At 33.7% G+C, this 23,172-nt stretch overlaps 1 protein-coding gene across 2 annotated transcripts in view; it reads left to right on the top strand.

The window, feature by feature from the left end:
* Nucleotides 1–22,863, top strand: part of PARP8 (poly(ADP-ribose) polymerase family member 8) — a 179,224-nt gene extending 156,361 nt beyond the window's left edge. For both annotated transcript variants that reach the window (XM_032281105.1, XM_032281104.1), the window contains exons 19-27: nucleotides 494–561; nucleotides 2,564–2,612; nucleotides 3,709–3,821; nucleotides 4,069–4,141; nucleotides 5,725–5,794; nucleotides 8,402–8,475; nucleotides 9,608–9,677; nucleotides 10,557–10,641; nucleotides 18,311–22,863. In XM_032281105.1, the coding sequence (XP_032136996.1) occupies nucleotides 494–561; nucleotides 2,564–2,612; nucleotides 3,709–3,821; nucleotides 4,069–4,141; nucleotides 5,725–5,794; nucleotides 8,402–8,475; nucleotides 9,608–9,677; nucleotides 10,557–10,641; nucleotides 18,311–18,413 (705 nt within the window). In that variant the 3' untranslated portion in view covers nucleotides 18,414–22,863. The remainder of the gene's footprint in view (nucleotides 1–493; nucleotides 562–2,563; nucleotides 2,613–3,708; nucleotides 3,822–4,068; nucleotides 4,142–5,724; nucleotides 5,795–8,401; nucleotides 8,476–9,607; nucleotides 9,678–10,556; nucleotides 10,642–18,310) is intronic.
* The last annotated feature ends 309 nt before the right edge of the window (nucleotides 22,864–23,172 follow it).

The following is a 23,172-nucleotide window of genomic DNA, read 5'->3' as shown; positions in this document are numbered from 1 at the left end:
GGTAGAGAAGAGGAAGCAAAAGGGGCTACAAGTAAGTGAAAAGGCAAGGAAAAGAAGATGGGACTAGGAGAGTTATGTAAAAATGGAAAGTTACAGAAGGGGTTAAGTGGAGAATTACCAAAAATGGTTTGGCGAAGTGGGCTGGTACAATATACATTTTGTGGTTTGGCTGCAGAAACTCAACAGGGAAACTCAACAGGGCACTGGAGAGTGGTCATCTTTAGGGACATAGCCTAGTGTAAATGGAAGCCAGGCTAGAATCTGGACAAGTCTTTTAACACAGTGTTTGGGCAAGTCATTTTTGTGGCATGGAAACTCACGGTTCCCATCATCTTGGGAGAAAAGGCTACAGTAATTGTCGTTGTTCCCATGTTAAGTCCATAGATTTTTAAATCTTACTAGCTTAGACATATTGTTCTGTCTGATTTACCTGTTGTAAAAAGGGAAAAAGGAATTTTTATGAAAAATCAAAAGTATAATGACTTTTTTTCAGGCACCTTATCTGGAAATCAAGAAGCAGATGGATAAACAGGATCCCCTTGCTCATCCCTTACTGCAATGGTATAAAATTTTAGTTTTCATCTTAATGAAGACAGCATCATTTTCTACTGCTTGCTTTAAGAGAGAGAGAAAAAAAAAAGCCTGTCTTACAAATCCTGCAGTGCTACAGTTCTACAAGCTTAGGAGACCTGGTGATTTTACAACCTGGGAGTCCTTAATGACTCTCACTTTAATTAAATCTTATACATCACAAGGGGAGGAGAATGCTGTCACACGCACTACCTGGGATAAATAGTGCATTTGACAGCAGTTTGCCTATAGTTTTAAAAGATGTGATTAACTAGATTATGTGGCAAAGACATTTTGGTTCATTTAATTTTCTACTTCAGTGAGGACTAAGTGATGAAACTCAGTGTTTCAACCTTTATTATTGAAATCTAAGCTAAAATAAATGTTTTTTATATGTTGCTCCCTTAACAAGGACAGTATAAATGTGATTAACTCTTTGCTTGCTCACTGCAGAAGATGCATAGTTTCAGAGTGAGCCAAGTGATGGATGTAGTGTTAGCCCAGCATGAATTCTAGAAGGAGGGCTAGACTATGAAGAGGAAAGGTGGTTTGAGAAGTCACCTTGCTGCGATGCCCATTTCAAATAATTTGCTCTCTTCTACTTCAAGTAATTTCTCCTCTTGTTTCTCATTTGCAAAATGAAGACACTGGTTTCTACTCAGCATTCCTTATACGGGTTTTATATACATGTCTCTTTTAACTTTGAAAACTCCAACTCCATGAGATTTACCATACAGAAATACAAATGTAAGGCTTGTAAGAGATTGATATGAATGAGCACTCATTCCATGCTATGACCAGGAAGTTTTAAAAAACATGTAAAGGTGGGCAGAGGCAAAAGAACCTGGCTTCCTCAAGATTCTGATTACTTAACTTTCACTTCATTAAAATTTTGTAATACACATTTAATTTAGCTTAACAAGATTATAACAAAAATTAGATATAGGCTGGGCACAGTAGCTCACGCCTGTAATCCTAGCACTTTGGGAGGCCGAGGTGGGTGGATCACCTGAGGTCAGGAGTTCAAGACCAGCCTGGCCATCATGGTGAAACCCCATCTTTTTTTAAAAAAATATATTTTTAAATAAAAATAAACAAAAAAGTTAAATATTTTAAAATTTATAAATTTATAAAATTTATCTAAAAAATTAGATGTAGAAGCCTTCCCTCTTTGTATATGTTATAATCTGTTACTAAATTCTGATACATTAAGTAAAATAACACTAAATCTCCATTGTAACCTTTAAGTTTTTCTCATTGTTATATTCAGATTGAAGGTAAAACTTGCAAGTATCTAGTTGCTTTCTTTTTTTCCTTAAAGTCAGACGATTAACTTTTAGTTCTGGTGATCATTTCCTTCAGCTTGTTAGTCACTCTTTTTTCAAGATAAAGAGAGTCTACCAAAACTTGATGTACTTCTCCCTACTTATTATTTTATGTGCTGAAAGTATAAAGCAGTTCCTTTCAGATACTTGAATTTAATTTTTTTCAATTGCAGTGCCTACGTATGTTGGATTTTTATATATAAACCACTGTATATATCAGCTCAAAGAGACCCTCAAATATTTAAAGAAAAAAAGTCTTCATGAGAACTTATCCTTAATTTAAGCAGTGCACAAGAGGAATAAAAGAAGCAGATCCATGAATCGCTGTTCATCTTTGTATTTGGATTATCATTATTTAAAAGTACATTCAGAAATATTCAAATGTTCATTTTGCTGACACTTGAGGTTGTGCTTATTAAAAACTATGTCTTAGGTTTTAGGAAACTACTTCCCAGTGTGTTTTCTCAGATTAAAATATTACCTTTTTTGTTATATAAGCTCTTTAAATTGTTTCAAGAAGCAAACCTAAATTATGCAACTAAATGAAATTATTTCTAAGTTTAGTTTATGGAAGAGCAAAAATAAGTTTTAATTACTTGCCAGCTAGGAAAAAGAACTTTAAATATATTTGGCTTATATTTGTGACTAATGGATCATTTTAATTTCAGGGTGATATCAAGTAATAGGTCACATATTGTGAAACTGCCAGTTAACAGGGTAAGTTGTTTCTTTACATGTGCATACAGAAATGGGAGGAGTACTTATCATTTGGGAAAAGTGACCTCGTGAGTTTTAGGCAGCCTCTCCAAGAACTGAGTAAAACCAGGTTAAATCTAATTATTTAGTTTGTAATAGCCGTTTGTTCACTAGCTCCAAGCCTTTCCAAGATAATAAATTCATATTCAGGCTGTTTCAAGTAAATAAAAACATCAATATGAAATCATTTAGTCATTCCACAAGCAATAGAAAAATATTATCTGGAGATTGATCAGAAGGAAGTTAATGTGCTTTGTAATCACTGTCAGTTTCATGTTGGCACATTTCCACTTTTCTATAGCTGAGAAGCTATTGACCTCAGCTTACTTATCAGCCTAGTAAGCTTAAAAAATAATAATTTGTAAAAAGCTATTAGACTCTGTATTTCACTTCTGATCATCACCTAAGAGCTGTATTAAAAATCTCATTTTCACCATCTATGAGTCTCTAAATGTGAGATTCCTATGTGCTATTTTCCTGTATGGCTATATTCCTTAGAAGATGTCATCAAGCTATTAATCTAAAAGATTCTGCTTTTCATTTCTTTCCATGACCAAGGGAGAGACTATATTTGAATGTAGGCAAAAATTCCCAATTTTATAAATATATGTAAATAAAGCATAATGAGAATTTTTGCAGTTTATAAACTTTTCTGCTTAGCAAACTCCAGAATATTTCTCCAGTTGAATAGCTAGTATATACTTATGGACTCAGTAATAAAAGTCTTAAAAGAAATGTAATTAAGAAGGCAGATCTGCTTAAATATGATTGCATACTGTATTCCAGAGCTAAGTATAAATGACTTTGGATTGTCTGTTTCCTATTCCTTTCCCAATAGTCCAAAGAATTATTCTTTGTATTTGTAATTCCATGTGACTTATGATTTATGTCAAGTTTTAAAAAAACTTATACAAATTAGCTTGCTAATGTGGTTTGTGTAAAATTACTATAGTTTGAAAGTGGGTAACTCTTAAACCAATAAAATTTGCAATTGTCTTCAGCCTGAATATATGTTAAGTTTTACATGTTTTTGTTTGTTGTTATTTTAAAATGGCAGCAATTGAAGTTTATGCACACTCCGCATCAGTTCCTTCTTCTCAGCAGTCCACCAGCCAAAGAATCCAATTTTAGAGCTGCTAAAAAACTCTTTGGAAGCACCTTTGCATTTCAGTGAGTAAGGCCTAATGTTAATGGGGGTGTGCTCCACCCAGTTTTCCAGAAATGTATGGGGAAGATATCACTGCCTTTCAGTGAAAAGTCATTCATGTTGAATGGTCATTCATGTTGAATAGTCAACTACATAATACTTGATTTGGCAATCCAGAACCTTCAGAAGGCATCATGACTTATTATGTTGTGACCCACTTTGAAGATAACTAATTTTCTGGTTTTGCTTTTTTCTTTCCATTTTTTTTAGTGGCTCACACATTGAAAACTGGCACTCCATCCTGAGGAATGGTCTGGTTGTTGCTTCTAATACACGATTGCAGGTAAATTTTCTGAATGCTATTTAATAAGACCTCATTCTTCTTCAGAATTGAGATTCAGCACGCAACCCTGTTGTTGGGTTTTTATTGCAAAAGAGGAAGCATGTGAGCTTTAAAACATTATATGGAATTTTTAGTAGGCATACTAGAACTGAAGCAGGAGTCATCTGTACACGATGATCTAAACCCAAAACCCAAAATGGATCATACAATGGAAAGAAAGAGAAAGACTGGTCGCAGTGGCTCACACCTATAATCCCAACACTTTGGGAGGCTGAGGCAAGCGGATCACTTGAGGGCAGGAGTTCGAAACCAGCTTGGCCAACATGGCAAAATCCTGTCTCTACTAAAAATACAAAAAAAAAAAATTTAGCCAGGTGTGGTAGCGCATGCCTATAATCTAAGCTACTTTGGAGGCTGAGGCAAGAGAATAATTTGAACCCAGGAGGCAAAGGCGAAGGTGACAGTGAGCTGAGATCATACCACCGTACCTCAGCCTGGACAACAGAGCGAGACTGTCTCAAAAAAAAAAAAAGAAAAAAGAAAGAAAAGAGAGTTTAATTTCTTATGAGGAAACAGTAAAACAAATCACACTTTTAACTTAAATGGAAAAACATTATCATGCACAAAGTAAAATCATACAGGCATTCTGTCTGTTAATTCAACGTACATACCTTGAGTACTGGGCCTCCATATGAATGCTTTTAGAGAATAAAATGTAGAAATAAGCGAAGCCGAGATTGGGTACTAGAGAGCCATCTGATACCTGCCTTTGTGCCTCCAAGACAGTACTTGGTGTTAATAGCATATCGTGGCTGTCATCTTCATCTTTATTTATGCCTTTCCTCCTGCAGATTTCACTTCACTCTCATGCAGCTGAATTTGTTTGCATCTGACAGCATAGGACGTAAGGAAATGATTAACTCAGTCACTTGAGCCAGATCTCATATTACGAAGACATTTTAGATGATTCAATTAAATGTTAAATGTTAAATGCATTTAGTATTCAGTTCATACTAATAGCATGTGAGGGCTCAGGACGTAGAGATAATAAGAAAGAAGTTTAGTTGTTCTGAGCAGTTTCTTAGACCAGTTGAAGGGTTTCAGTTATTGAAACTTATGTAACTTAAAAAATGTAATAAAGGATAAGAACAGGATGACAGACAGTGTTATTTAATGAAAATCTGAGCAGGTCACTTTGTTTATACACCAATATATAAATCCTAATCAAAATGCCTTACTATGTCTTTCAGACCAAATTTAGTTTCTAAAATTTTAGTTCTATTAAAATAAAGGCCTACTAGTATACTTTACAATAAGTGTAATAAGTGACTGTCTTTATTACTGGTAAGATGGAAAACATTTATTAAGAATCTTTTTCCTCTAGATATCATTTTTCATATATAAACTGAGTTTTAAACACAAGGATATTAGTACTGTTTTCAAATGAGACCTTGGAATAGAAGCTCTATCATTTTTTTCTAAGACTGAATGTTCTGACATGAAAGTGAATGCCTTCTTTTGTCAAATATTAACATTTGAACCATGGACAGACCTCTCTCTCTCTCCCACTCTTCTCATCTTAGCTCCATGGTGCAATGTATGGAAGTGGAATCTATCTTAGTCCAATGTCAAGCATATCATTTGGTTACTCAGGTAATCTTGTATTTCATTTCTTACTTCAAATTTGTTAGGTTTAAATTTTCTTATTGTTTATACTCCATGCACAGCTTTCTATTGTGCCTTATTAGGTATATTTTTATTAAATTTATTTGCTAAATATCAAAAGCAAAAACAAAGCTCAATGCCAAGATGAATTTATAGTACTATCCCTAGTGTATAAAACAGAATATATGTTTTGTCAGTTAAAAAATATTTTATTTAATATTTCTTATATTTATTCCTTCCACAAATGAATATTGAGACTGTATTATATGCAAAGCACTATGCAGGGCACTGAGAAGTACACATACATAATAACTTTAAGTGTAATTCTATATCATGTTAATTTCTTATCTTTGGATTATTATATTATCTATAAAGAAGTTTTGAACATTATGGAAACATTAGAAGTAGAAAAACACCCTCGAAATCACCTTTCTTTTTAACAACTTCTTGTATATTTGGTGAGAATGTAGGAAAAAATACTTTGGAATAAATTGAAAGCTCGTGCTTTGAAGGAGCCTGGTGAGTTCAAAATACAAAAGAATGATCACCAAATTGTTAGCATTAGTTATCCCTGGTGGAATTTGTGATGTTTTCTTCTTTTCACTTTAACATTTTTGGAATATTTTATAATGATCAGTATGATTTATATAACGACTTACCTATTCTAGTTTAAATATAAAATAATTATGCTCATTGTAGAGATTCAAGCTGCCCAGAATTTTTGAAGAGCAAATGAAAATTTCTCTACTACAGCTTCGGTGTTCTGTGTATTTTCCTTCACATTTTTAAGTGGCTTTATATACATATAACTGCATATGTAATCAGTTTTCCTTGTGTGCTTGTATGTGTGTGTGTGAGATTATACAATCACATTACATGTATAGGAGATGTCATTCCCATGGTGCCTGAACGGTAAATCTTAATATCCTCATGTTATAGGAAAGGATACTTAGAGATCTGATAACTAGCTGAACATTAACGAGAACTACCTAATTCATTTACCAAAGTTCATGTTCTTCCAACCATAACAAGTTGTTTCGCAGTGATAGGAAACTTGGAATGCTTAAAACTGGATTTATAATTAGAAATACTAAAAGAAAACAGCAACATTGATAAGTGCTAAAATGCTTATGAAAAGAAAACTTTAAAAAATTAGAAGGTTGCATGTTAACAAAAAAAAGAAAAATTGGGATAAAAACTATATGAAAAATTAAAATATAATCATTTAAGTAATAACCATAGTTGTTCAACAAAGCACCCTAACCTTAGGGCAAAACAACAACTTCATTATGTTCATAGATTCTTTGGGTTAGGAATCTGGGGTGGGACTTGGCTAGGTGATTCTTTAGCCTCTTGAAGTATCCCCTGAGTGGCACTCAATTGATGGATGGACTACACTGGCAGGTCTGAGACAGCCTGACTCATATTCAAGAGTTGGGGAATTATACTCTCTCGGTGGCAAAGAAATACTGTTGCAGTGATCTCTGAAAATATAATATGCCAAAATAACACTAAGAAAATAAAAACCAGGAAGTGTAAAATACTTTAGAGATAGGAAATGGAATAACAAAGAAGAAATTGGTTAAAATCAGACTCTAAATCTTGCTAAAACAGTACAAAATAAAAGCTAAGAAATCAGCTTAAATAAATAAATACCTGCTCAGCATAAAGAAAAAACACAGCAAGTTATCAAAGTATTGTGATTTTCTGCTTTTTATACTGGTCTATAGACACCTTTGATGGGCACATGGAAAGAATCGAGGAAAGGTATAAACTGTGTGAATGGATGTAAAAATTTGTCTGTGTATATGTGCATTTGTCTGGAGAGGGAGTACATAGGGTTTGTCAAATTCTTGAATGGCTCTTGATCTGAAACAAATGTAAGAGTCACTGAAGTAAGATGACGTAGCATCGGTAGTTGATTTTGAAGGCTGAAAAGGTAGGTGTAAGAGAACAGGACAGCTTCTCTGCATATGCACCCTTTGCTTTTTGGTCAGAATTGTGTTTGAAATGCAAGGTCTTCTCAACCTGTCCCCATCCACCCCTGGACTTTTTCGGAAGGCCTGGAAAAGTTAAATACTTTGTAAATTTGTAAACAGGCTTTTCCCCATCTTATTAAGCCATTTACTGAAACAACTACAAACGTCGACATCTATCTTAACTTCTGGTTTAATAATAGATGAACACTTTCTAAAAAAGTATAGATACAAATCTACCTATTATAAAACAAATATATATTTTAGTTCTGCTTTTCTGAATTATCCACCGTAAGAAATTACGGCATTTACATAGTAAGCTAAGATTTGTGACTATCACAGGCAAAAAACCTTAATATAATTTGTCTTAATGAGAAGAAATGTTAAATTCTACATAGAATTTTTAAGTTATATTAATTTTATGCAGAAGAATTTTTATTCTTGCTTTCAATGCAAGAAAAAATAGACTCAGGTGCTGAGGGCACAGACCTTTGTTACTGTCTCTAGCCTGATGTGATCAAACTTTAGCTAGAATGGAACTTTTCATAGTGGGTGGATCGTACTTTGAGCCGCATCAGACAGCTTTGTCCCTAAATTATTATTTTGCTGATGTTTTCAGGGATGAACAAGAAACAGAAGGTGTCAGCCAAGGACGAGCCAGCTTCGAGCAGTAAAAGCAGCAATGCATCACAGGTGTTGTAGTGACTTGAGTGACTACTTATGATTAATGAACTGTGGCCTCATTAGCCAGCGGAACTTGGAAAAATAGGCTTTTTAAGTCTGCAAAATTATTTAGTGTGGTCATTACTTATAAAGGAATAAAACTCGCTCTGAGATGCAATAACTGCATTACCTCCACACGATGATTATTCGACAGATATTTATTATCTACCATTGTAATAGCAGAGATACTCCTAGACAGTAGAATACAGTGATGGCCAAAAGTAGACACGTATTCCAGTTCTCTTACAGCCTACATTCTACTGAGGGGTATAAATAAATAAAATACATATTTATATAGATAGAATGCTAGATATTATGAAGAAAAATAAATCAGTGACAGAAGACATTTAATGCTGTCTAGTGGAAGAGGGATCTGGGATGAATGTTAAATGGGATGGTCAGGAAAGGATATTCTAAGAAGGTGACATTTGAGTCAAGACCTACAGTTGATGAGTGCATGAGTCATGTGCCTCTCTAGGAGAAAGAACATTCTGGGCAGAGAGGAGAATGACCATCAATCCCATGTTGTTTCAGAGAAAGCAGGTATATTCTGGGCAAATTAAAAATTCATCTGATAAATATTGTTACTTTAAATTTTTAAAAAAGAGTATAGCTAATGTAATATCTGAAAACAAAAACATCCCAGTTTTTCTACATGAGATGTTCCCGAAACCTCTGTGACCTAGTAGATGATGCTATTAAAACATGGGTTGGTTTTGGATAGTTAGATGATCTGAAGTAATTGATTTTGATGTTTGAAAAGATCATGCAAATTTAATTTTGTTTACCTTGAAATAAAGAGACCAAGCTTTTAGTAAAAATAATTCTAATTCTATGTTGTGAGGCTATTGAACCCTAATTTACATTTTTCAGTTCACTCATCTTAAGAATAATTTAGTAATGATTATGTACAGAAATTAAATGAGACAACAAAAATAGTTTAATAGTAAGAGAATGCAAGGAAATTGATGGTAGTCTAAATAGGCCTCCCCCCCACCTGGAGCCATCTTAGTGACTATTATTTTTTAATGATGAACAGTTAGTTTTTTTTACTATAGTGTTCCATTCTGACTCTAAGTTTTAATTTTTTTTTTGAATTTAGTCACAGAAAAAAGGACAGCAATCTCAATTCTTGCAAAGCCGTAATTTAAAATGCATCGCCTTATGTGAAGGTAAGTTGAAAATTTTACAAACCTCATAGTGTTAGTTCCTACCTCATGTATAATTAAGAATATAAGTATATTTACAGAGTGCTTATAGTGGATTAGGGAAAGCATTAGTCCTTGTGACCATCTCAGAGGGCACAAATGCAAAAATGGATACAGTGAAGATCATAAAGGTTCAAACCAAATTGCAGAATTGGCAAGAATTCAAACAGTGATATATTTTATTTCTGGCAGATAATTCCAGAATGGTAATTATGTCTTTCTGATCAAGTAATCCTTATCTCTTTAGTTAATGTGCTACCTTCCTCTTAAAGTTGGTATTTGAATATATGATACGATGAAAAATGTGAAAGATGAACCAAGCACTGAGGAGATAACCTAGTAGATCTTCCTGTTCCTACACTGAAATTACAATTTCATTCTGTACTTAGGACAGAAAAATTGATGGGTGATTTGCAAGATCATATACCTTTCTTTGTTCTTGCTTTAAAATATGACTTGGGCTAAAAATTTATTTTTTCTTTTTGTGTTAGGAGTTTTAGTAACTACTGTCAACTGTCTTAAGTTTTCAACACACAGTGGTTATGTAGGACATGAACTTACTCTCTACATAGTTCTTAAATCAAGACCTATCTTCTTTTTGTAATACTTAGATGAGTTCCTTTTTGTTATACCAGTTGTTATTTGAATTATAAAGTTGTTACATGGCCTTTCACTGTTTTTAACCTATATTTCTTGATAGACAGTAAGGTTAAACAATTTTTGTGTTTTCATTAATGCCTGTACTTTTGCTTTAGATTTCAAAGAGGAGGGATATATTAAGTTGGAATGGACTAGGATTCCTTTAGAATAAAGTGGTTCTTCACTTTTTTTTCCCACTTATAGTGATCACCTCACCCGACCTGCACAAACATGGAGAGATATGGGTTGTCCCCAATACTGACCATGTCTGCACACGATTCTTTTTCGTGTAAGTGTAAATGCTCAAATTTGTATGTTACTGTCTTTGCCACAAATGGGTTAGTGGTGACTGAATTATCGTTTGGTCTCTTTAGCTGACAAGATATAACATGTAATTGATTTTAACATCAACTAATATTTTTGTTTTATTTTCAATAAACATTAAAAAAATCTAAACAATGGTTAAATGCTATTAACTTAGAAGAGCTGATGAAAAACAGCTATTAACTTAGAACTAAAGAAAAACATCATCTTGGCTGGGCACAGTGGCTCATGTCTGTAATTCCAGCACTTTGGGAGGCCAAGGCAGGTGGATCACATGAGGTCAGGAGTTTGAGACCAGCCTGGCTAACATGATGGAACCCCGTCTCTACTAAAAATACAAAAATTAGGTGGGCATGGTGGTCCATGCCTGTAGTCCCAGCTACTTGGGAGATGAGGCAGGAGAAGAGTTTGAACCCGAGAGGTGGAGGTTTCAGTAAGCCAGGATAGCACCACTGCACTCCAGCCTGGGTGACAGAGGGAGAATCTGTCTCAAAAAAAAAAGAAGAAAAAACAAGAAAAGAAAAACATCATCTCTGTCTCTCTAACCATCTCTCTGTAGTATGTATATGTATATACATAAATACATATACAAAAGTATATGTATGTATATACATACCATAAGTATACATACAAAAGTATACTTGTATATATATCTACATACATACAAGTATATATATATATACATACAAGTATACATACAAAAGTATACTTGTATGTATATATATACACATACATGCATATACTTTTATTTTTAAAATGTAGAACTGAGATGAAGAACACAATCATGAAAAGGTCTTCCTATAAAAGATTGATCTACATTCCATATAATATGGGCTGGCAGTGTGGTACATTTTGATGTGAGGTTTTTTTGGCACGGCTGTGTCAAAAGAGCTACATTAAAATATAAAAGCATTATTTTTAATTCCTAAATAATGAGTGCAATAGACCAGTCTAGCTTTCACTCTACGCTTGGCTTCCAACCCTTTTCCCATGCTTTTCACACCTTACCCATGATCCTGTCACAGAAAGGATTTCAGGGAAGAATTGAGCGTATCTGTTTTGTACTTTATGCCGTTTTCTTAAAAGAAGCTGAAAAATTGCTTCTTAAGATTGCTTCAGTATACTGCGTATCTCTAAAACCCTGCACATTCAGCATTGGATCTGTTGGCTTGTTGACAGACTATTCACAGTGAAACTTATGAGCTGCCTGGTTTTCTTTTGGATGATTTAAAAACTGTGATGGTTCTTACGATAGATATTTACTGGCTATAGATTTCTTTCTTAACAGTGAGGCAGCACTGAGTATAGTAGAAAGAGCCCTGCTTTTGATTAGATAGTTTGAATCCTAGCTGAATAATAATTAGTAAAGTGATATTGCCTAGATGTATAACCCGTCTAAGCTTCATCAGTAAAATGATAATAATGTTTATCATTTATGTATAATCATTTCTGTAATAATCATTTCTGTAATAATTTCTGTATCAGTCAGAATCCAAACAGGAAACAGATGACCCGTGAAAAATATTTTTGTGTCATCCACAATTAGATTATTTACAAGGTATGGTTATAGGGAAACCACTGGTCCTGTGTAGTACCCTGGATCTATTAGCACCAGAGCTGTTATACATTCCCAGGTACAAAAGGACACAGGCAGGAAGCAGTCCTGCTGGGAAGCTCCATTGGCCAAACCCTGCCAGAAGCTAGAGAACAGTGTAGCTTATTGAGAAAGTCCTTACAGGTCAGGCTCCTGGGGCAGAAGGACTCCAAGAGAATCCTGGGGGCTCCTAGAGAAGGTGTCTGCACACAGTGCCTTTAAAGGTTATTAAGAGGATTAATTTAGCACAATGCAGGTCTTGGCTACTGAAAAGATCATTAAATATTTTTTTCTCTCTTCTTTCTTCACTATCTTGATTGTTATTCACTATTAGATGCTTGGCCTTCCAAAAAGGAACCTTCAGTCATGAATTTATTTCATTGAGAAATCTTGAGATTTTGACAGAAAAGTAACTCCAGAGTCCTTTTCTTAGCCTGTCATTGAATCAGTTCATCTACTCCTGCATCTTGCTAAAATGCAAATTAATCGAGCTAAATAAACAACCTTCGATATTTAAATAGACAGTACCATTCTTCTGAACTTTTAGATAAATTATACATAACGCCTATCTGTAGGGATTTAAGTGTTCTGGGGGTGTTTACTGGAGAAAAGCATTTCTGTATTTCATAAGCAAAAATTGAGGATAAATCATAAGAAAAGAGAAGTACACTCAGATATTTCCTAAATAATCTAAGGGAAAATATCATATTAAAATAATTTTCATTGCTTTATAAACACAAATGAGATTTCATCCTTTTTCTCTGAGACTTATTAAGGAAAATTGATAAATTCAAAACATATCAGAAGGAGAATCTATCCACTCATTAATGTGCATTCTAATTGCAACCATCAGTTTCTTTCTCTATGAAAGACATGATCGCAGAGTTCTGCTAGTGGTGAGCCTCCCTAGCGCGTGGTAACACCTAGAAAAAGAATAAATCAATGAGAATGAAGATAAGACAAAAACTCAATTTCTTTTCTTTTTATTTTAATTTTTGATAAATTATGTGATCCTGGATGTTAGAAGCTTTGCCTAATGACTAGGATATGAGTTAATATGGTTATCTTTTTTTAAAATCGGTTATCAGGTAAAAATATTAAAAATTAAAATAACTCCCATGCTAATCTGATTTCTGCAGTTGAGATGATAAAAGTCACATAATATACTAATAACATGTTTGCCAACAAGTAAACAACACAGAATGAGAGAAAAATTGGAGGGAAATTTTAGTTAACAGTCTGGTGTATCAAAAAAATGAAAGTAAAATTTAAAGAAAGATAATCAATTTAAAAAAAGGGAAGAGGAGATTTAGAAGTTCAAAAAATTTTTGTTGCAAAATTCCAAAATGAAGAAATTTAATTAAATAAAAGTGCTCCAGGCAAAATGTAATAGTTCAGATGTTATAAACAGATCCAAGCCAATTCCCAGTTTCTGGGAACTGTGAGTAAAGCTTGATTACATGACTCACCTTGAAATGTATGTGTACTAGGTCATTAAGACCCATATATAGAAATAAGGAAGCTGTTTTCAAAAGGGTTGGAGATGTGAATGTAAGAATGCATAAAATGCTCACGTTATAACTGTTTGGTGAGTATTTGCCCTTGAAAAGCCTACCAATACCTTACAACCAGTGTACAAATTGGAACCCATTATTTAAATTCCCTGGCCAACATCTCATCTTCTCCAATCTTTGCAGGAATTTTATACATCAAAGAGACTTGAAACCCGAGCTACAGTTTTCCATTTCTTTTTCCTTGCTCACCATAGTCATCAATTCCCAAGTTTATCTTTTCACAATTTTCTCCCAGTGCCTTTATTCCCATGGATATATTTTTCTTTCCCGCAGAGTACATCAAAAGGTTATTAGTTCTCTCTGTTTCTAATTTCTTCATCACTCTCAACCTCTTTTGTGCAATGCAAGATTTATTAAACATTACCATTATTACACTAGTGATATACCTCTTTAGTATTCAGAAATTGAAGATAAGCAAAAAAGGGAGAAAATGTCCCATATTATCCCCACTTAGAGTTAACTCGGATTAATCTTTTGTTGTACAGCCTACATTCCTATGCTAATAAAATTCTAAGATCATACTATTTATACCATATTCATTTTCCTAAAGCAGTGTTGTGATTATTCTTTGCCCATACTGGCTGATAGTTAAATAAAAACATGGCATTCTGCAACATATAGAGCTCATTTTACCTTACTTCAATTACATGCACAAAGCACTGATTAAATGAAATTATTATCCAAGCTCTTTTCTTAAAACAACTTGAAGTTGTATTTTCCACTATTGTGCCTTTGCTCAGTCAATCCAAATGATTTGGCCTTCTTACCAGCTAGACCATTAGCCTATTTTTTAAGGCTCATTGAAACATGATCTTCTCCATGGCACCTTCCCTGACCTCCCAGTCCAAAATGAAATCTATCTTTACTCTGAATTTTGCTCACCCTATGTTTGAACAGCTCAGGCTGCCTTGTCCTACAGTTAATTGTATAACCCTATTTTCTCCCTTAGTAAAGTACAGACTCTCTCTGTGCATGGGAATCCACATAATGACTTGTGCAGAACCACTTAATATACATCGAATGAAGACAATGACAAAAGGCTGGATGGTCTAACTTAATGAAAAGATTATACATGCACTATGAAGCAGACTGTGTCCTTATAGTATCAGATTTTTTTTTGAGCCAGAGTCTCATTCTGTAGCCCAGGCTGGAGTACAGTGGCATGAGCACAGCTTGCTACAGCCTCAACCCTCCAAGCACAAGAGATTCTCCTGTCTCAGCCTCCTGAGTAGGTGGGACTACAGATGTGCATACCACCATGCCCAGCTTTTTTTTTTTTTTTAATTTGTAGCGATGAGATTTTGCTATGTTACTCAGGTGGGTCTCAAACTCCTGGGCTCGAGTGATCCTCCCGCTTCAGCTTCCCAAAGTGCTGGGATGACAAGTGCAAGTCACCATGCCTGGCAACATCAGATTTCTTATAGATACTTTGGATAAGTGATGGCTGTCAATCAGCTCACAACGAATTTCTTTTCTGTATTGCTCATGTAAAACAGTGCTATAGTTTCTGGGTTCCAGATATAGGGAGACTGAAACAGATTTACATGTGCCAATCTTAAACCTCTCACAAAAAAATGCTGTATCCATTTCAGAAGAAAAGTTTTCAATACTTTTAAGTTTTTACTCATGAAATGTTCTGACATACCTAAGAAATTTCCAGGCAGCTAAATTTCATCTAATATCCTAGTTTCTATTATTTTTAAAGCAAATTGGTTAATTTTTCACTAAAATTTTAGTAATCTTTTTACACTTCCTGGGAATATGAGTAGTTCTTATCTCCTTTTAGATGTTTTCATTTTTCATTCTACCAGATCCCAGTCCAATGTATCGTCTTCCCTAGTGATATCATTCATGTTCTATTTCTTTTAAATTTCGTTGCTTTTCACACATAAATGAACTTTACTCTTAAATCATAAATAGCTGTGACATGTTCTGTAAATGCTATTGTAATAAATACCCTAATGCCACTAGCAACTTATATATCTAAGCTTTGCCAGTTGCCCAAATTAAATGGATGTTTGATTTTTCTTGATTATTATGTATGCATCAAATTTAAGAAATCTGAATGCCTTTGACCAATTTCGTCCTTCAACCCACAATTGTTGTACTTTTTTGTGGGTTTCCTAGGCAGTAAAAAAATACCCACTTTATTTAATACTTTTAAGCATGCTTTCTCTCTCTCTTGGTCTTTCTTTTTCTCTCCCCACTGTCTCTCTGGTTCTCACTCTTGCCTTCATTCCCACTTTTGCTCTGTGCTCTCTCTTCTCCCTCTGTGCTCTTTTAGTCTTAAATTATTGTAATTTATTCAAATAATGTGAGTCTCATCTCTTCTCCACTAACTTCTAATGCTACATAACATTTGGGTAGAAAAACCCTTCCATTTGACTGAAAAGAGTGATGGGGGAGCAATCAGGCATGACTGGAGAGGAAGTCTGGATTTGAATGAGAAAGGGACCGGTATTGTTGCCAGCAACTTGGATTTTGTTCTGTAAGTGAGGTGGAGGCCATTTTTCTATCGATTTTGCATAGGTGGGGAATAGGTCTTGTAGGAGAAATGATGGAAATAAGTGTAGAGACAGAGAGATCAGTTATAATGTTGTAATAACATTCTAGGTCAGTTTTTCTCACCACAAAAAGAAATGGTTTTGACACTGTGACGTAGAAAAATAATTTTATCTGTAGTGAAGCCAGTGTTCTTTATCCTATCCTATTCTATCCTAGTCATTTAAAATGCTGGTCTGGACAACCTAAATATTTTACAACCCACTAGTTATACTCAACCTGCAACTTGAAAATCACTCATTTACATGAATGACAGTGGAGGCCTAAACAAAGGTAATGGCATCAGGTAGAGAGAGGATTTAAGAAAATGGAAGCGAGATGGCTTGGGGATTAATTGGGGTTAGGCACAAAGAAAGGCCAGGAGTGACTGAAGGTTTTCTGTTGCTGTATGAGGATATATCACATTGAGATATGAATAGAATAAAAAGTAGCAGTCCTAGGGTCAAAAGGGCTTTGAATATACTTGAATTTGTGTTATCTGTAGGAAAGTTATGTAGAGAGAAAAATCTAAGGATAGGAGGTAGGTTTTAGGAATCAGCATGTGGGTGATAGTTAAAACTTGGAAGGGGCTGAAATAATTGAGTTTGCATATCATGAGAAGAGAGAAAACGGAGGTGTGATTCATGTATAAAACCATCACCGAAATGAAAGGCCAAGGAAGAGGATGCAATAAAAGTGACTGAGAATTAATCTCGGTAACAGAGCACTTACTGTCCTGAGAAAATATTTGTAATTGGGCTGTGTACCACATATCCCATTCTTTTTCTTAGGGTAATATTTTACCATGAGGTGTCATGGCCATGTATATGTAAATTGAACTTTTCTAAGTATATCTGAAACCACAAACTTACAGGGTAAGAATTAGCCAAATAGACAACCTTGAATTTAGTTAAGAATTTATACTTGGTACAAATGCAATTATCACTTGATGTTGAAGCAGTGGATTATGTAAGGAGCTAGGTTCTCTTTGCTGTGTGTCATCTTTTCATTTTCCTGTATTGTGCTATTTCAGGAAAAGATAGTGGCTAGTATTAATCTTTGAGACACTGTGCTTATATCCCTGGTTATCTGTTTTCAAGTCATTTCCACTTTTCTAAAGCTTCTGTCTTGTAGCCATTTTTATGAAGTAAAATTAATTTGTCATTTGTTCCCCTCTGAATATGATCATGAGAGCTTGAAAGTTCATTCTTAGGAAATTCTTACTGCCCAAGTAAGTTTATTTGAGAAAAATGAATTACCATCTAAAATGTAATTATTTCTTTTTAAAGAACTTAGTAATTGCTGTCCTTTAATATTACATTTTCCCTTCTACTGCTGAAGTAAACTTAGCAGGCCTGCATTCTTCTGTGAAGTGCCAGCATAAATAAGAATAGGTTACAGTCAGACTAAATAGTGCAACCAGTGATAAGAAAAAAGGGCAGCACTGGTTATGGGTGAATAATTATTAGAAAGCAGGCATGGCAAAGAAGCAGTGGCAGAAAGTGAAATGTCATCAGTCAGAAAATGAAGAAATGATTGAAGTAGGAGTAGAGTAAAGAAGTCCAGAACCTAAGCAACATAAAGTTAAAGCTGTTATATTTTTTTATAGTAGACTTCGTAGCAGCAGCTGTGGGAAATGCCTACAAGGTCAAAAACACCGAGGAGCTTCATGCAACAACTCAGACAGTGCTTTATGTGGGGATTAAAAAAAGGCAAGAAAGGGGAAAATTTAGGCATGATATAAAATAATGGCCTGTTCTGTGTTTAGCAATGAGAACATATTGTTAAATACAACTGAAAAATAGCCATACAAACTTGCTTTGACTCTCTTGGGCTATATTTTAGGTATCAAATAGCATTTCTAAGCTGTTTTAAATGCTGCCATCTTTCAATATGTTTTTATCTTTTTATGTTTCATATTTCAGCTATGAAGACGGCCAAGTGGGAGATGCAAATATTAATACACAAGAAGGAGGCATTCACAAAGAGATCCTCCGAGTAATTGGTAATCAAACTGCTACAGGTTAAAGGACCACCATTTAATTAACATGATCTGAAAGCCTTCCTCGGGTTCAAAGCTGGATTTTGAACTGAAGAAGATGATAAAATAATTTATTGTTATTATAAACAAAATTAACCCTTTGAATACTGATTTTTTTTTCTTAGTATTTCTAAGTATCTCGTTAAATACCTAAAATGGTATAAAATTTATCAACTGTAGGGGTATGGAATCTAGTAATAAAATTTCAACAGCACTTAAACTGAAGTTTGGGTTGCTCACACAATAAACAGATTGAAAAAACAGTTTTGTGCTGATATTTTTATATTAAGCTCTTTCACTGGATATTTGGTATTATATACCGACATTTTAGGTTTCCAAAATAGAATTGAGAACATTTTATAATGGCGTCTAAATCTATCAGATACTTTGCAATAAGTATAATGTTTGCACATTCTGATGTGCTATATAATTAGTATGGGCATTCTAATGTTTTGGAAGGGATGTTCCCTATTCTTCTATTTTTCTTCATACAAAACAATTAGGTCTTAGTAGCAGTGCTTTGCCAAAAAGTGTGTAATATACACATTTATAGATTCATGCATCAAAATGTGTGGTTGTGAATATATTTGTGTATATTCACACGTATGTTTTGACAAGAAAGATGGCTTAACTTTACAATTTTATCCTCATTTAATGGAAAGATAATATTTAATAAGCAGTAAATTTGGACATAAACCAAGATATGAGCCAAATTTACCACCATTCATTCACTGAAAATATTTGCAGACAATTTTTTTGCTTATCTAAAGAAAGTCAACTCTTTTAAAATGCTATCTAAAAGTCACAATTTGGGGAACATATGTGGCCTGGAAGACCAAACCTATATTCAAATGATTATATATTTAAAAGAAAGGCCTCAGAATTTAAAGAAACCATATATATTTTTTATTTACTACAACAAAACATTTTACAATTTTATTTATGCCACACCAGCATTTTTATATTTGTTCATCTAATACCTCTGCTTATTTTTTTTCATATTGAGAAAGAACACAAACTTTGGAGCTTCTTTTATATTAAAAGACCACAAATACGTTTATAGAGAACAATAACACCAGCTCTCAGCATTTCCTTTTCAAGAGTCATAATTTCATCAAAATCATTTCTTATTCTTTGAGTCCTAGAGTTCTCATTCATCAAGTTTTAATTGACAGTGTTTATTTTCCTACATGTTGTCTTTGGAATAAGGCCATTCGTGAAAGCAGTTTAATTAGTAAGTCTGCCACTCTATTCAAACCCTGAATCAAGGCTCTATCTGATTTTAATTTATGTCGAAAGAAAAAATAAAAATGTATAGTCATTTGCAAGTATAATATGATAACTGCTGTGTTTATTTCGTTTGTCTGGCATAAAAGGTTAGAAAAAGGTCATACATGTTGTTACGGGTTGCAGTTTAGGAAGTATTTGCTAATCATTTGTTTTATTATATTGCAAATAATTGATATGCCACTTATTTCTGCAAAAAAAAAATAGAATTGAAGTGGTTGGGATGTTAATCATTTTGTTAGTATCTACTTAAAACATTGATCTGTTTTGACTTGTGCCTCTGAACTCTGGGCTAGGCTGAGGGATATTAGTAATGGGGTAGGGCAAAGGTATAATATCCTGTCTAGTGTTTTGTGACCACTTATTTGAAGATTAGCGTGGGACATGAGGACCACTTGCTTTTTTCTGCCAAGATGCTGCAAGTCTCCCAGATCACTTTAACTGTGTTTTTAAAACATTTTTAAGCAACAGAATTATTTTTTCAAATTAATTTTGTGGGACAGTCTGTACATGAGAAACATGAAAATGTAATACCAAGATTTGGGAGAGGGGATCTTGGAATGCCACCTGTTTGGCCACGAGGACCACTGAGCACCTCCGATAAGCTCTGTAGAGTGCCTCCAGCATAGTTTAAAAGCCGCTAACCTAATCCATTATGGCTTTACTTAACATTTGAATGATCTGTAAGGAATATAGTATTGAAGTCTGAACTGGAAGGGTAACTTGTAGGACTCAAGAAAGGCTGTTTAAGGAAAATTGGCATAATAAAAACTGCTGCTGCTGACTTAAGAATATGAGTAGGTTCACCAATCAGAGGAGATTAAGTAGTTGATAGTTTAATGCTAGGCATCTTTTATGATAATAAAATAAGATGTCTTGTTAGGACAGTTAATTGTGTTGTGTCATGATGCAGAATGACAGATTTTGTTTCAAAAAATTGTGTCAGAACCTTTGTAAGCAACTAGTCTAAGAAGAATCAGCCTTATTTTTAAATTGAACTTTTTGAAATTAGGGATACTATAATATACTGACAAAGATGCTTTTCTGTATTTCTAAAGAATCTAATTTCAATTACTACCATTGGCATATTAATATGCTTCCAAAATCCAAACAGGTCCGTACACTTTATAGATTTAAACATTGTTATCATGCTTTGATTCAGTCATTCATTAGAATATTATCTATTGACTTATTTGATGATTCCAAACATTTGATATTGTATTGTGTTTTTATAATTATTTGAAATCTGTTCACTGATGCTTTGTAACGATTTTATTAATTGTGTAGCCATTGCTACTTAGATAGCAACCCACTGAGCGAAGGCAGTCATTCATTTTCACCCTTGAAGTAGGGGAAGAAAATTATTAACTTATTAGCTCTACTTTTTCCTGCATTACTGATTTTGTAAACATTTTACTATTAATAATCTGTTCTCTTTTACTGTATTAAATGAGAAGGAAATGAACATTTGAGAACAGAAAACAGTAATAATATACAAATAATCTAGTGCTATAAAATGCATTATAGTAAGGCACTTTTGGTGCCTTTGAGTACACTATGCTGGAATGAATTTTATGCTTGTTGCTCAGTAAATCTCAGTCACATGTTGGGTTTGAAGCTGTTTCTTTAATTTAAAATTTAATTTTAATAGTGCCAAATTTTAAAGTTATTGTCAAATACTATGTAGTATAAAAGAAAACCAACCCAAACTATTGTTAATGCTCTGAATGATTTTCTTTGAAAATTTTAAGTTTAGAGAAGAAATTCTTTCATTTTTCTCCCCTTTGCTAAAAGTAAGAAAATCTGTAATATGTAAGTCTGTGAATCTTTAAATAACTGAAAGAATTTTAGCAGTACTTTGTATAATAAAAATATTTTTAAAACTATAACTTGCCTTAGACCATGGGATTTCAGAAAGTTTTAACGAAAAACTCATCATCCTCATTAAAGAGTCTGGATAACTTCATCAGATAGTAATTTAATATGTCATGAAGGGGCCACTCAACATTGGATCATCTACCATCTCAATAAATATGGATTTCATGGTGGCATTTGAAGCACATTTTGCAAACATTATGATGTTTCTATTGTCTTGCTGAATTTTTATTATAACACTACCTCAAGACAAATGATAGACTGTTGGTAAGGTAAATTGGGTTTTCAATGTAAGGAACAAATACAAATTTACAAATAGAAGTCATCAAATAATTCAACAGTAAGACCATACTGGACACAGATGTCAGCTACTTCTGGACAATGTGGTAACATGGATATTTCAGTCACTGGTAACATATGACAGGGTTAACACCCAATACATTATTTGAAAGAATTGGGATTGCAAAATTTGAAATTAATTAGTTTATTTTGAGATTGGTTTTCTACCTGGGTCAATTTTATGTCCATTACCTAAACCCACAATCGCCCACTCTAAAGAGTTAAAGGAGGAAAACGCCCAACTGCTACACTAGAATTGCAGACTGAATATTCAAGCATTTTGGCGTTTAATGTCTGCTAAATTTTTGTCAGATTATATATATATATGATGTATATTATTACTCAGTAAATTTTTCTTGGGAATTTTGTATACACTATGAAATATTAGGCTAAGTTTTTGTAGGTCAAAAGAATTTCAAGTAGTTTTTAGACAAAACATATCCATGAGTGTGAAAAAAGCAGTGTTGAAGAACAGATTACATTACACATTTACCAGCAAGTCAGTAAAAAATAGTGCTTATTTACATAGTCAATATAATTTAATGTTCTAAAAATAATATCTTCAATCTGCCCAATATATAATGTATCATTTGAGATTTTTAAAAATGCAGCCACTCCTTTATGTAAACATTAAGATATGCCTATGTTTCTTTAATGATACAGCCTCTTTATAATAAATTTCTTGATTTTTGTGCACAGAATAGTATTGCAACCTGCTAGCCTTTGGTGCCTTAGAATTATTATGAATATTTAACAATATGTACATAATGTAAATAACTGCCAAGAGATCAGTGAGGCCAGATATTTTCTCTATTCACTTTTTATTGCTCTTGCTTTCTATTGCTATTAAAGCCTATTTTATCCAGCTTTGTAATAGTTCCAACATTGTAGCCAATGTAAATGTTTACTTTCAATAAATCTGAATTTGTTTAACAAGTACGGTATATGTGGGCAGTATTTTGAAAACTCAGGCTTTAGATTCTCCTCTTGATGAATCTTGCTTCTAGGGACTATGTAGTTGGAGGACTCAAGAAACTAAAACTGACGTTGCCCTTTTTATTGTTAAGATGAAGGAAAAAAAGAAAAAAACCTCTTTTCATTATTCCCCATGTCGTTTCAACAGATTTAAATTGATCCTATGAGTGCCGTTTTAATTTCAAATTCTGTCAAGAAGTATAGCATTGAAACAAAAGATTATTTTATGTTTGTTTGTGTGTCAATTTGTAACACCTGGACATAATATCT

The sequence above is a fragment of the Sapajus apella genome, unplaced genomic scaffold (assembly GCF_009761245.1).
Source record: "Sapajus apella isolate SASKATOON/1434 unplaced genomic scaffold, GSC_monkey_1.0 scaffold1, whole genome shotgun sequence".
NCBI classification, from domain to species: Eukaryota; Metazoa; Chordata; class Mammalia; order Primates; family Cebidae; genus Sapajus; species Sapajus apella.
This window is presented reverse-complemented; position numbering and strand designations above follow the sequence as displayed.